At 44.3% G+C, this 12,112-nt stretch overlaps 1 protein-coding gene across 1 annotated transcript; it reads left to right on the top strand.

The window, feature by feature from the left end:
* The first annotated feature begins 2,301 nt into the window (after positions 1 to 2,301).
* SYNJ2BP (synaptojanin 2 binding protein) lies at positions 2,302 to 11,064 on the top strand. Its single transcript, XM_066188194.1, has 4 exons — positions 2,302 to 2,489; positions 6,374 to 6,510; positions 8,025 to 8,120; positions 9,582 to 11,064. Exons 1-4 carry the CDS (start codon positions 2,423 to 2,425, stop codon positions 9,720 to 9,722), a joined length of 441 nt encoding a protein of 146 aa, XP_066044291.1. The 5' UTR covers positions 2,302 to 2,422; the 3' UTR covers positions 9,723 to 11,064.
* Positions 11,065 to 12,112: the final 1,048 nt, after the last annotated feature.

A 12,112-nucleotide genomic window follows, 5' to 3' on the forward strand; every position in this document is an offset into this window, starting at 1 on the left:
CAAATGAGCAAGACAAACATATCTCAACAAATCTAGTCTATGTTTTATAAAATGTGTGAGGTCCCTTTCTGAGGTTTTCTCCTTGAAAATATTGTTGTTTCTGATTTCAAAACAGCAGTGAAAAACTTGATGTTTCTGGTGGTTTGTTAGAAATGTCCCACTACTGTGAAGATGCTATGAAGTTGCAAGTCCAAGTTCAGTCCTAATCTTTCTGGTTTCCCCCTTTTTCCCCTCGTGGTTCTAACTGTGTTTTAAAATGCTTTAAATGGATGAGAGAACTTGGTTAATATGGAAGTCACTTGTACATGAAGAGGCAATTTGCAAATGTTTCTGCACAGTTTCCCAAGAGATGTGGGTCACTGTGGTACGTGAAATGGTGCTGGAGGAAATAAGAAGACACAAGCTGGACTAGTGGAACCCCATCACATAGGGGGTTGGAACTAGATAATCCAAAAGGTCCTTTTCAAACCAAACCAATCTCTGATTCTGTGAAATGGTCTGTGCCAGTGCAGTAAGAGTATGAAGTCCTAGGTAGCTGTTATTGTGTGGCAGGCCAGTCGTGATAGGTGAGGCCTGGAGCTGCCTTGGATTAAGTTACAGTATACCTGTGTTTCTTGTTTGAAATCTCTTCCTGGCTAAAGAAAACTTTTAAAAACACTTAATATTGCAGTTATCTCAGATCAAGGTAAATTTGCTTTTGTTCTAAGCCAAGACTGTCATCTCTAAAATACATTAAATTGCTGCTAAGGAACACTGTGTATCTTGAAGAAATTTGCCAAGTATGTTGCAGCTGCTTGCTCACTCTCCTCCCACCCCTCCCAGTGGGAAGGAGGTTCAGAAAGAAAAGGTAAACTGTGTGGGTTGAGATAAAAACAGTTTAATAATTGAAACAACTAAAATATAATAATAATAATAATAACAATAACAATAATAATAATAATACGCAAGAGTAACAGAACCCAAGAAAAACAAGTGATGCTCAGTACAGCTGCTCACCACATGCTGCCTGATACCCAGCCTGTCCCAGAACACGTTTGGCCCCCTTACAGGTAACTTCCCCATCTTTTATATACTGGACATGACATTCTGTGGTATAGAATATCCTCTCTTCCAGTCTACGTCACCTCTCCTGGCCATGCTCCCTCCCAGCTTTTGTGCACCTCCTCACTGGCAGAGTATGAGACACTGAAAAGTCCTCAACTTAGGGTGAACACTATTTAGCAACAACAAAGTCTATCACACGAGTCATGGTTTTGCTTATCATGGCAAGTGTAATTGGACCTTGAATGCCTGTCTCCCACCTCTGAAGCAGGTGTTCTAATACTCAGTTTAGGACCAAGCATTAATGTTGTAGCAGAGATCCAGTGCCCAGGTTATCTCTCCCTATTAAATTCAGGAATCCAAAAGTGCAGAAAATCTTGAAACAAACGCAGTCAAAAACGTCTGTTATCTTTACTGCAATACCGATAAACAAAATGGTAGTGTCACATTGAGGTGTAACCAGATAAGCTGGTCTTCCCTTTTCATCAGAGAAGTTCCTGCAGCATGTAGATGTGGCTGTCCTCATAGTGCCAGGCAGTCAGGTGGTACAACTGAATCAGGCCTCTTAATTGTTCCCTGTTGTCCTTGTCTGTATTGACACACTTGTAGTGTGTGCTGAAATAGATAAGGATAAATTTTTCCTTGCTATTTCCCGATAGTCTATTGGTTCAATAAACCCTGAGGTACAGAGTCCCAGGTTCAAGTGGCTCCTCTGTTACACAGCAAGTTGAACTACGTTGCCCGTTATTGCTAGGTGATTAGCTGTTCTGTAGAGTTCTGAGGAAATTTCTCAGATCCTCAGACCAACCACCTTCTACAGGACCTAGTTCAGTATTTCTTACCCCAGCAGCGGCACGGTGGCTCTATGCACCGTTTGTGTTTCTGAGTCTAGATCACTTTATTGCACCGCAGGGTAACTCGGCGTTTGCATGGATGCTCTCTGCCACTCGCCTGTGTTGGGCTTTAGCTCCTGCCCAGCACGGACTGATCTGTTTTTCAGTTCGCTGCGAGGACAGTTAAAAGGGCTGAGAACAGGTCATACATCTCCCTTCTCCTACGCCTACCCCAGACAACTATGGCCTACTCCTTAACCTTCCCAAGGAAACCGGCTCCAGCCTGGGGAGCAAGGCAGGGCCAGGCAGAGATGCCGCGCAGGGCCCAGGGAAGGTGCGGGGGGGGGCAAGAGGACGCTGTGCGGGCTTCCCCTGGGCCCGCTGCTCTTCCGCCTCTGCGGTGAGCGCCGGTGGCGGCCCCGGGCGCCGGTGGGAGCAGCCCCGTCCCGCGGGGACTACAACTCCCAGCGCTCCGCGGCGCGGCCCGGCGGCGGCCGAGGAGGCGAGGGCGGCCGTCCCGGGAGCCGAGTTCTCCTTCAGGCCGCAGGATGAACGGCAGCGTGGCGGGCGGCGGCTACGCCGAGGAGATCATCAGCCTCACCCGCAGACCCTCAGGTACGGCGGGGGCGGCCTCTCCGCGCCGGGCCCGCGGCGCCTCCCGGGCCGGGGCAGCCGCGCCGAGGCCCGCGCAGCCCCCGAGGAGGCCGGAGCGGAAGCGCGGGGTGACGGCGGCCGGCGGCGCGGCCGTGGCGGGCACCGGGGCGGCCGAGCGAGGGTCACGGCGGCGAGGATAGAAGCGCAGCGCCCAGAGCTGCCGGGCCCGGGGGGCTCCCCCTGGAAATAGCCGTGGCGGATACGCTGCTGCGGGAAATGCTCGTGCCCTGCGCGAGGGAGAGCTGGCTGGGTCAGGGTCCGTGCTCGGCGGCAGCTTCGGTAGAGGCTGGCGTCCCTGCGGACAACTCGCCTCTGGTTTTCCCAGGAAGTTGCTGTCTCCGGTAGAGCTGTCGCTTCCAAGTGAGCGGGCAGCCGCTGAGCGCCCAGCCGCGTTGGATACCCTGAGTCAGGGGCCGTTTGAAAACCCTGTGCCCAAGTGGCCGTCCCCTGTACTGTCAGCCTGCTGTTCATTGTGCAGCCTGCCTTGGGAGCCTTTGCGGTGGTGAGAGAGAGGAGCATAGGCTGGAAGGAGGAGCAAATAGGGCACTTCGTGGGGCATTTTTTGGGTTTGCTGTTCACGTCTCAGTAACAGGCGCCCTCATGGAAACCTTTCATTTTTACAGGATTTATGGTGGCGTTCAAATCGCGCTTCCAGAAGTGAGGCAAGTTGCCATGAAATATACAGCACTGGAGCAAAAGCCTGGCTATAGAGAATGGCAGGCTCCAGAAGGGCTTTTGGAGCTGGAGTTGTACTTATGTGTGTGAGGCTTTCTCTTTAATTGAAACGAGCAGGAACGAAAACGTGGCAGCCTTTCTGTTCTGCACACGCAACTGCTGGGTGCAGCTGCTGCCCAGCCTTGGCTCCAGGGGCTCCCCAGAGACCCCAGCACCCGCGCTGCTGGCGTGTGTGTTTCTCCGGGGTGGAGGTAGGTCCCGTGCAGGGCTGGTGTTGGTCCTGGCCCTCATGCCGGTGATCAGAAGCCAGAGGGAGTGAGCGCAGGGAGCAGCCCTTTGCCTCCCCTGCTCGCCAGATTGGCCTCTGGTCTGAAAGCTGTGTAGCTCTACCTGCATAGCCATGAGCTTAAGCTAATGAAGCTGAGCTTCTCAGGTGCTACAGTGCCAAGTGAAGCTGGTTCTGCTGGGAAGGCTGTGTCCATACATCTGGGGAGCTAAAATTTTAAGGAAGGTGTAAGGGAACGTTAAAGGGCAGAGTTGAGAATGGTCTTGAATGTGACCACTGTGATTTCAAATGAGCAGCATTTGTCCAGTCATTTTGATGGGCTGTGCATCTTTAGATTTAGGTTTCTGACTATGTAACTTGATTTGAAGGTCCTACAGCCCCTTATGGCCTTGATGCACTTGCTATGTGAATTATTATTATTCATTTCTATGGGAGGATCAAAACACTGTTATCTGTGAAGTACAATTGGATACTGTAATCTCTTGAATTGGAGTTTTGACCGCAACTTTTAAAATAGGTCTGATGCTAAACATCTCTGGCAAAAGTTTGCATTGGTTGTGAATGTATTTCCAGTGGCAGGACAGTGTATATTTGTCTTTTTCAAATTTTCGTGTGTTCGGTTTCTCATTTTCTCATCCTGCCAGTCCTGATTTTTTCAAGGCATTTTTGAGGGACCTTTTCAGTTCAGGGATGGTAAATAAGGCATAGGGAGGTCTACAGCCTCAAGGAGGGTCAGAAGTTTAGCCCAGAACCTGCTTTTAAAGCTCCGCTGTTCTGCTTCTGGTCCCTCGTAGACAAGAGATCAAGTGCTATGTGCCCTCTCCCCTTGCTCCTTTTCTTCCAGCTGTGCTGTGTCTCTTTCTGTGGCTGCATGAACTGGAAGGGAGAGAATAGCAAAGAGCTTGAGGATTGATAGGGAAGATATTTTTAGGCAGAGTGGTAGTCTTGAGTGCTGGAAAGGAAAGACTGTGAAAAAGCCCTGTGAGTACTTAACTTGGCCTAGCACGAACTGCTGCCTCTTTGTCACGAAGATCTGCCTCTGCTGATGAAAGCTGTGACTCTTGATTATTTTTGCAGTCATGGGTAAAAAGTTGCAAAATGTATACTTTTTTTTTTCCCCCACATATATATATACCTGTTTTACGGGTTTTTTATATATGAGAAAATGAATGTGTTCTGAGATCCTGATTTCTTCTTTCTGGCTTTTTAATAAGTGTTGATTAAACCTCATGTTTTCTGTAGTATTGATTTCCCTCTTTCCTAAGTTATTGGCTTTATGGCAAATAATTTTTAGGCTTGTGGATTTTAAATTTTTTTTCTTTCAATTTTTTATTGAAAGGTGTATTACTGTGCACAACCAGCCCTTCTTGGAACATATATTATTCTAGTTGAAATGTCAGTATTTTTTCAATTTTCATTTTCTCACTTTCATTTTTTTCCTCACTTGTCTGTAGCTGCCAGGAGCGGAAGGGGAAAAAAAAGGTGTGGCAAAATTGTTGCTAATATTTCTTTACTTCCCAGGTGTAGATGCACACTTAAAATACCATGACTCATTTTGCAAATGCTTTGATCTCCTGTGACTAATTTAAAATGCTGCTTCCCAGCAGGCATAAGGTGGTTTTACTTTCATTTGAAACTCTCCTTCCCAAGGTTTCCAATCCCAGCTTCAAGAGAAAATAGGAAAGAAAACGAAAACAAATAAATCAGTCTGGCTGAACGTGGGCAGAACTTGCCCTCAGCTGTTCTTTACAATAGCTTTTGGATGACTGGCTTATATCAGAAAAAAAAGTGGGTTTTTTCCCATTTACTTTGATTGCATATTTGACTTTTTTTCTTTTTCCTTGGCTTTTCTTTCTTTTTTCATTGCAAGCCTCATAGGGAATCTTTCCTGTCCCTTGTCATGCATTTTTATTTAGAGAGAAACCTAGCTGCATATGCAGTGGGGAATGTACTTTCATAATCTTTGGGTTTCCAGACTTTAAATTCAGTTTGTTCTTCTGGGTTTCAATGAAACAAGAAGTCTTAACTTTAATCCAGAAGCTGGATCCAGCTAGATATCTGTAACTGAGGCTTCTTTTAAAGAATAATACAAACTGGCAAAAATGTGAAGTGGACATCAGTTCTAATAAATGTACGTGTATTCCTTTTTGTTTTGCATTAAATCTGCAAACTTTGTCTTTATTTCCTATTATGTTTGAATTCATGAAACAGAACAAAGTGATTGTGTACAATTTGAAGTAGCTTCATGTAGCCTGATTGTATTCTTGGAGGCAAAGCACACCATTTCCAGCTCCTGAGATGTGACAGGGGAGCCTTCTGAGCTCTAGGTCCCCTCAAGCTGGTAGCACAGTTCTCCTTGCCTGTTTCTTCATCTGTAGATGGGGTGTAATGCCCCTCACCTTTCCTTACCCTGTTTCCCAGCTCACAAAACACTTGTCCGAGGTGATTTATGTAGCTCTAAGGTAGTGATTTACTATAACTTCATGTGAAATGCAGAATACTTTCCTTTTCTTTCATGTTGTGCTGAAGAATTGTATTCCTGCTGAGGGCCGAATCAGCATCTCAGAAATGATGGCATGACCCTCAGTATTCCCCAGCACCCACCTAAAACAGCTCACAGATGTTTTGTGTAATGAAGCATCTGGGGTCCTCAGGCATTTAGTGTCTCTCTTCTGCTTTCACGACCATTTCCATGGGAATAACTTTTCTAGACCATGGAAAGGTGGTTGGAAAGGAGGATGCAGGTTTGTGTGCTGTGACTTTTTGAATGGTGGAGACAGCAAGACAATGTGGGAGGGTGCAGTCCCCAACAAGAGTGCAAGACAGCAAGAATGTTTGAAGCTTTGAGCTTTTTCTCATCAGCTTTCTCTTTGGCTTGCCCTAGGGTTGGGCTTCAACATTGTTGGTGGGACAGATCAGCAGTACATTGCTAATGACAACAGCATTTATGTCAGCTGGATCAAAAAGGACGGGGCAGCTTACCTTGATGGCCGATTACAAGAAGGAGATAAAATTTTAGCGGTAAGCCCTTTCTTCTGTCATCCCCTGTGTTCCTGATCAGTGATGTGATGTGAGAGGCAGGATTTCCATCACAGTGCATAGAAAGGAAGGCTGTGGTGAATGAATTAGATGATCCCAAGCAAAGTCCATGGAGGAGTTGTCTTGGGGTCTGGGGAGAGGTCTGAGCACTCAGAGGGGTGAGTGCCTCTACACATGGGCTTATCTCTTCTGCCTTCCTGATTTGCCACAGAAGTGCTCTGTGGTGCTGTGCTTGTGTTTCCTCTGTGACTTGCCTCCCTAAGGTTTTAGAATCCATCAGACCTTCCCTTGCTCACAATGGATTATCATTTACACATGTGTAAATAAAGATTTTCCACCTCTTCAGTTTCCATTTTTTGACTGGTAATCAATGATTTCTGATCCTTTTACACAGGGGGATTTTCAGACTATAAAACTTCTAGGCCATAATATTCTTCTCTTCATTTCAGCTCCTCAAGAATAGCATAGGCTGCTTCTCCTTTTAGAAAATTGTTTTCAAGTGTCTGATGTTCACACCCACTGGTTCTTCAGATAGCAAGAAACAAGCTTTACAAAGTGATGGGTGAAGAAGTAGCCTCTCTCAGTATGATACACACCCTTTTTGTACTCCCTAATTTTATTTTACATTTGCTTATTATGTTCCACATGTGATCTTTTTAGTCTCTATAGACTACCTTGCACTAATTGGAGCCTATTATTGGTCCAGAAAGTGATATTAAGTTAAACAGAGAATATTCTCTTTTTTTTTGACAGTTTAATATTTACGTACTTGTGTTTGGGGTGTCTATATATGAAGAGGGCCACTGGACGTGATCTTAGGGGATACAGTTAGGGGTAATGGGGGTGAAAATGAAAAATTAGGATGAATTCACTCAGTGAATGAAATCGAATGGATTATGAAACCTTGTGCCATGATATATTATTTTAAATTAAGAAAAATCATAACACGTGAAAGTGGATGCCAATAAGTATGTAAGTAATTTTTTTTGGTTGGTTTTGCTACATCAGTGTGCTTATAAACGTGTGTTTACAACACTCTCTCAAACAGGGAGGTTTCAAAGGTACACCAGTAGAGGAAACAAGGGAAGAGGCTCAAAATAATGATTTTGCTGTAGCTGCTTTTTTATGTTTATTAGCTGTCAGAATCACACCTTTGATTTGTTTCCAGTAAAGCAACAGCCTCAGAAGCTGCTACTGTTTCGCTTTCAAACCACTACATGACACAACTGTGGACTTTTTATTATTATTTTGCTTCTAGGTAGTTTTTTTCAGTACCTCTATGTTTTTGCTTGGAGTTTCTCATGTTCTATCTCAAGATATAAAAACACATCATAATATTAACTAATGAGTTAATTAGGATCTTTAATTAATTAGGATCTGCCCCAAATGTGGAATTTTGTGAAACATGATGATTTTTGTGTGTTATCCTTCCTATGTTAGCCTTCAGCATCTTGTTTACCTTCAGCTTCTGGTTCTCCTTTTCCTTTTTTTGCTAGATCAATGGCAAGGAGCTGAAGGATTTGCGGCACAGGGATGCTGTGGAACTGTTCAGGAATGCAGGCTGTTACGTGTCTCTGAAAATTCAGCGCAGGGTATGTTTTACCTCCTTTCTTAGGGTTATTTCTGACTCATTTTAGACTGGTTTCTGTGATTGGTGGCTATTTCATGATGAAGAAGAATACTGTGTCCAGGTGCTCAGTGTGATATGTGCATATAAAAATTTTGTTTGACCTGTGTCCTTCTCTGAATGCCTCAGCTGTAATTGTCTCTGTAATACTTTGTAACCAGTGTAACCTCTGTATCAGTGAAAAGGTGAGTTTGGAGATGTCCCCAGGTCTTTGTTTTGCTGGAGTATGTTGTGTTTGTTCACTGATCTCCTTTCTCAGAGGTAAAGGTTTGTGTGTGAAGACAGAATCTCAAGTTGCTCAGTTTTATTTCAGTGGCCAAAATCTTTGGAGTGGAGACAGCACTCCTTTTGTTTCAGAGGCCATCACCCATGTTAGTGTTGAAATGTGAGTGCAGCCAACGCTACAAGACAGACATTGAGGTGCTGGAGCATGTCCAGAGACGGGTAAAAAAGCAGGTAGTGGATCTGGAGCACAAGTCTGACGAGGAGCAGCTGAGGGTGTTTAGCCTGGAGAAAAGGAGGCTCAGGGAAGACCTGATCACTGGCCACAACTGCCTGAAGGGAGGCGGTAGTCAGGTGGAGGCTGGCTTCTTCTCCCAGGCAGCAAGTGACAGGACAAATGGAGACATCCTTAAGTTGCACCAGGGTAAGTTTAGATTGGGTATTAGGAATTTTTTCACTGAAAAGGTTGTCAAGCAATGGAACAGGCTGCTGAGGGAAGTGGTTGAGTCACCGTCTGAAGCCATTTAAAAATGTGCAGATGAGGTGCTTAATTTAATTGTAAACTTGGCAGTGCTGGGTTAGCGGTTGGACTTGGTAATCTTAGAGGTCCTTCCAACATAAATGATTTTACAATAATAGGAAAAATAGGCGACTGTAGTTTAAATATGCTGGCAGCATTTTAGATATAAAAAGAGATCAACCCTTAATCCCCAGTTAGCATGGAAGTTGACAAAAAAAAATACTGATCTACTCAAAGCATGTTGGTGGGGAGAGGTGGCTTGAGATCCCTTTTCTATTCCCCTAACAAAGGAGTTAAGTCTTCTGGACCAGTGTATAAGGCAGGTAAGAAGCCCAGCGAGAATTATTGATGTCTTTTTCCTGGTAAAGAGAGCAGGAAATGGTGTGGTGGCATTGAGGGGTGACTGGTTATGTGTGTGTCATTTCTTCTGTTGTATGAGGTGTGTCCTGCTCCACTTGAGTCCTAGTTTAGAAGGTGGCAGAGAAACATGAAGGTGCCTGGTAGTGACTGGATACCCTGCATATAAGTTCAGTCCATCCTAAGCTGTTTTAACCCTCCTATGTGTGGAGTCTGCAGGTACCTGGGGAAACTATTTTGAACATTCTTACAGAACCACCTGGTCCAGACACAGAACTGGGAGCTCTCTTGTTATAGGTTCTGATCTAAATTTTTTTTTCCTTGTAGTTGCAGCCACAGAATGGCCCTGTGGGTTATCAGGGAGATGGAGAATCAGGTGGGCTTCCTCTGGCAGCCATTCTCGTGCCAGGCCTGGCACTTGCTGCGACAGCAGTCTGGATCTTGCTGAGGTATCGGCAACGCATGTGAAGAGTTCGCGTCTGGGATGTCACTGCCTATCTTACACAGCTATGATGTAATTTAAAGACAGAGAATCAACGATCTTGTCACAGACTGGTGCCAAAAAGGATCATTGCCTATCACCAAAGTTGCTGCTGATGTTCGTATATATTGATTTTCTTGCAGGGTGGATAGAAGCAGAGAGAAAAAAGGGAAGGGAGAGGACTGTGTTTATGTAAAGAGTGGGATAGCTGTATTTTTTGACAAATCTGAGGAGGATTTGCCACCCTCCTCTGTTTTGCACCATGAGCTTTCAAACGCACTCATCTATTCCACATTTTAAGGTCAAACTTTTGGTTAAGGGGAGTGGGAGTTGGGGTGGTTTTAAATCAAAAACATTTTCTAGAGGCTTTGCCTTGTTTCCACAGAATTTTTTCTTGAATCTAATGAATTTTGTCTGAACCATGAATAAAGAGAAGCAATGCAAAGGGTATATTATTTTTCCCATTGAAATTTTGTTGGTTATTGCTAAATAAATGCCTTAAATGTGTAAAATCTGATCTGTGGTTTTGCAGGTAAAATCTTCAGTATAGCTGCTGATTTAACAGCAATATGCAGTATTGATGAGGTCTTTTGCCAGTTGTGGAAAGATAGAAGATAGCCTGCTGCTAGAAGAAGATGAATTTGATTGTCAGAATGATTGCTCATTTTTGAGTCAGGGTTGTAAGAGAAAGCTGTCCACAAAATGCTGGCATACTGGAGAGAGACAAGCAGACAAATGAATCACAAGAATAAATGGTGGCAAGAGATTCGGGCATACTGAAACTGCACAAGAGTTTAAATTAGTAGTGAAGCAATAGTTCTCCATTCATTAGGTGGGTTGAAGTCTGCATCTCTCAGGTATGTTTTGGGGGTTATTTTTTTGCACAGGGAATACTTCAGATAGAGTTTTTTGTAGTAGCTAACTTGCTCTCTGCAGTGAGGAGAATCCTAGGATGATTGAAAGGGAGGAGATGAGAGCAGGCTGGGATTGTCCTGGCTTTTGCTTTTTTGTGAAGAGTTATGTGATGTTCAGGAGATAGGCTGTCAGCTTTAAGCCAGCATAAAGCTTAGCAGGTAAACCCAGAGGGAAGAGACCCTCCTCTGGAAAGTGTATGGCTGAATTTACCTGCAGGGTCTCATCTCCTCACTGTGATTTGAATAGTTTTAAATGCTCCAGCTGATCGGAGCTCTGTGGAGTAAGACCTGTTTCTCTTGTCTCCAAGAAATCAATGTCTTTTGTTGTTTTTGTAACAGAAAAGCAAAATGCATGGTCTGGTCTGTATGATGCCAAAAAAAAGATCACATATGCAATACATGTTTTCAAAGAAAATCTGGTGTCTCGGTGCTTTACTTATCTCTATTCTCTATTATTCTTGTAGGACATTGCTGATGTATTTGAAATTGTTGTGTCTGCACAGGGCTGTGTTCCAGCTGTCTCCTGGAAGTAGAAGTGGTAATGCTGTTGAACATGGCATTCCTAAATCACCTTGTAGTTTCAGAGCACTTGAATCAAGTGAAATCTTGCTTTGGCCTATGAACTGCTCTAGTGTAAGGGGAAGAGGAAACAGGAGGAATTTTGCTCTACGTTTGTAGGGGACTTTGGGAACAATATTGATGTTGACTGGCCTAGCCAAAGGTATGCAGTGACTTGCCTTGACCTGCAAACCAGTTGTGCCTGATAGCAGAAGGGCTGCAGTGTAGACAGATCTTTGCAGATACAGCATGAAGCTGCTTGTTTGTGACCCGCTCTGAATATTTGGCTGTAGTGTCAATGGGCAGCACATGTGTGTATTAAGATGGATGATTAAAAATTGATGCTGTTGTATCACAGCCTTCAGAATAAACATGCAGACTTTAAGAAAATGGCCTGTCTTGTTAGCCTTTGCCTGAGCTGAGTTTCTGTGATGAGAAGGAGTGTGTGGAACAGGCTAGGAGGATGGGAATTGGTAGAAGGTAATGGTTAGTTTTAGTCACTTCCCACTGAAATAAGAGAAGCAAAACCTTTGGGATTTTTTGTTTGTTTCTTTAACGTTTCAGCTTTGGGACTTTGATACTGTTCAGACATGATTGCCATCTATATTGCAGGCAGTTTATTAGGGAGGGGGAGGGTTATATCCAATGCTCAGATAATTGACGTGGTTTATTAAAAAAGAAGAGGCCCTTCTGGTGCATAGTGTTCACAATTATTGAACTGCCACTCAGTAGCTTTTTCGGAAGTGTGGGTAGTAGTTTTTACTCAGGATTTAAACCGTCCAGTCTAAAAGTGAGTAACACCTTTGTGTACCTGCCTGGTACCAAACAATCCCTTTTTCAATCCCCAGCCACCTCTTGTCCCATTTATTGACAAAATCCAAGTGGAAAATACCTCAGTGTCAGTC

This window comes from Chamaea fasciata, unplaced genomic scaffold (genome assembly GCF_029207755.1).
Source record: "Chamaea fasciata isolate MVZ Bird 193981 ecotype frontalis unplaced genomic scaffold, bChaFas1.0.hap1 SCAF_7, whole genome shotgun sequence".
Classification (NCBI taxonomy): domain Eukaryota; kingdom Metazoa; phylum Chordata; class Aves; order Passeriformes; family Sylviidae; genus Chamaea; species Chamaea fasciata.

Excerpts from the sequence above, each read along its gene's own strand:
- SYNJ2BP (XM_066188194.1), top strand. The coding sequence starts at position 2,423 with ATGAACGGCAGCGTGGCGGGCGGCGGCTACGCCGAGGAGATCATCAGC. Across the intron at positions 2,490-6,373 it reads CCTCACCCGCAGACCCTCAG|GGTTGGGCTTCAACATTGTT; the intron begins GTACGGCGGGGG and ends GGCTTGCCCTAG. Across the intron at positions 6,511-8,024 it reads AAGGAGATAAAATTTTAGCG|ATCAATGGCAAGGAGCTGAA; the intron begins GTAAGCCCTTTC and ends TTTTTTTGCTAG.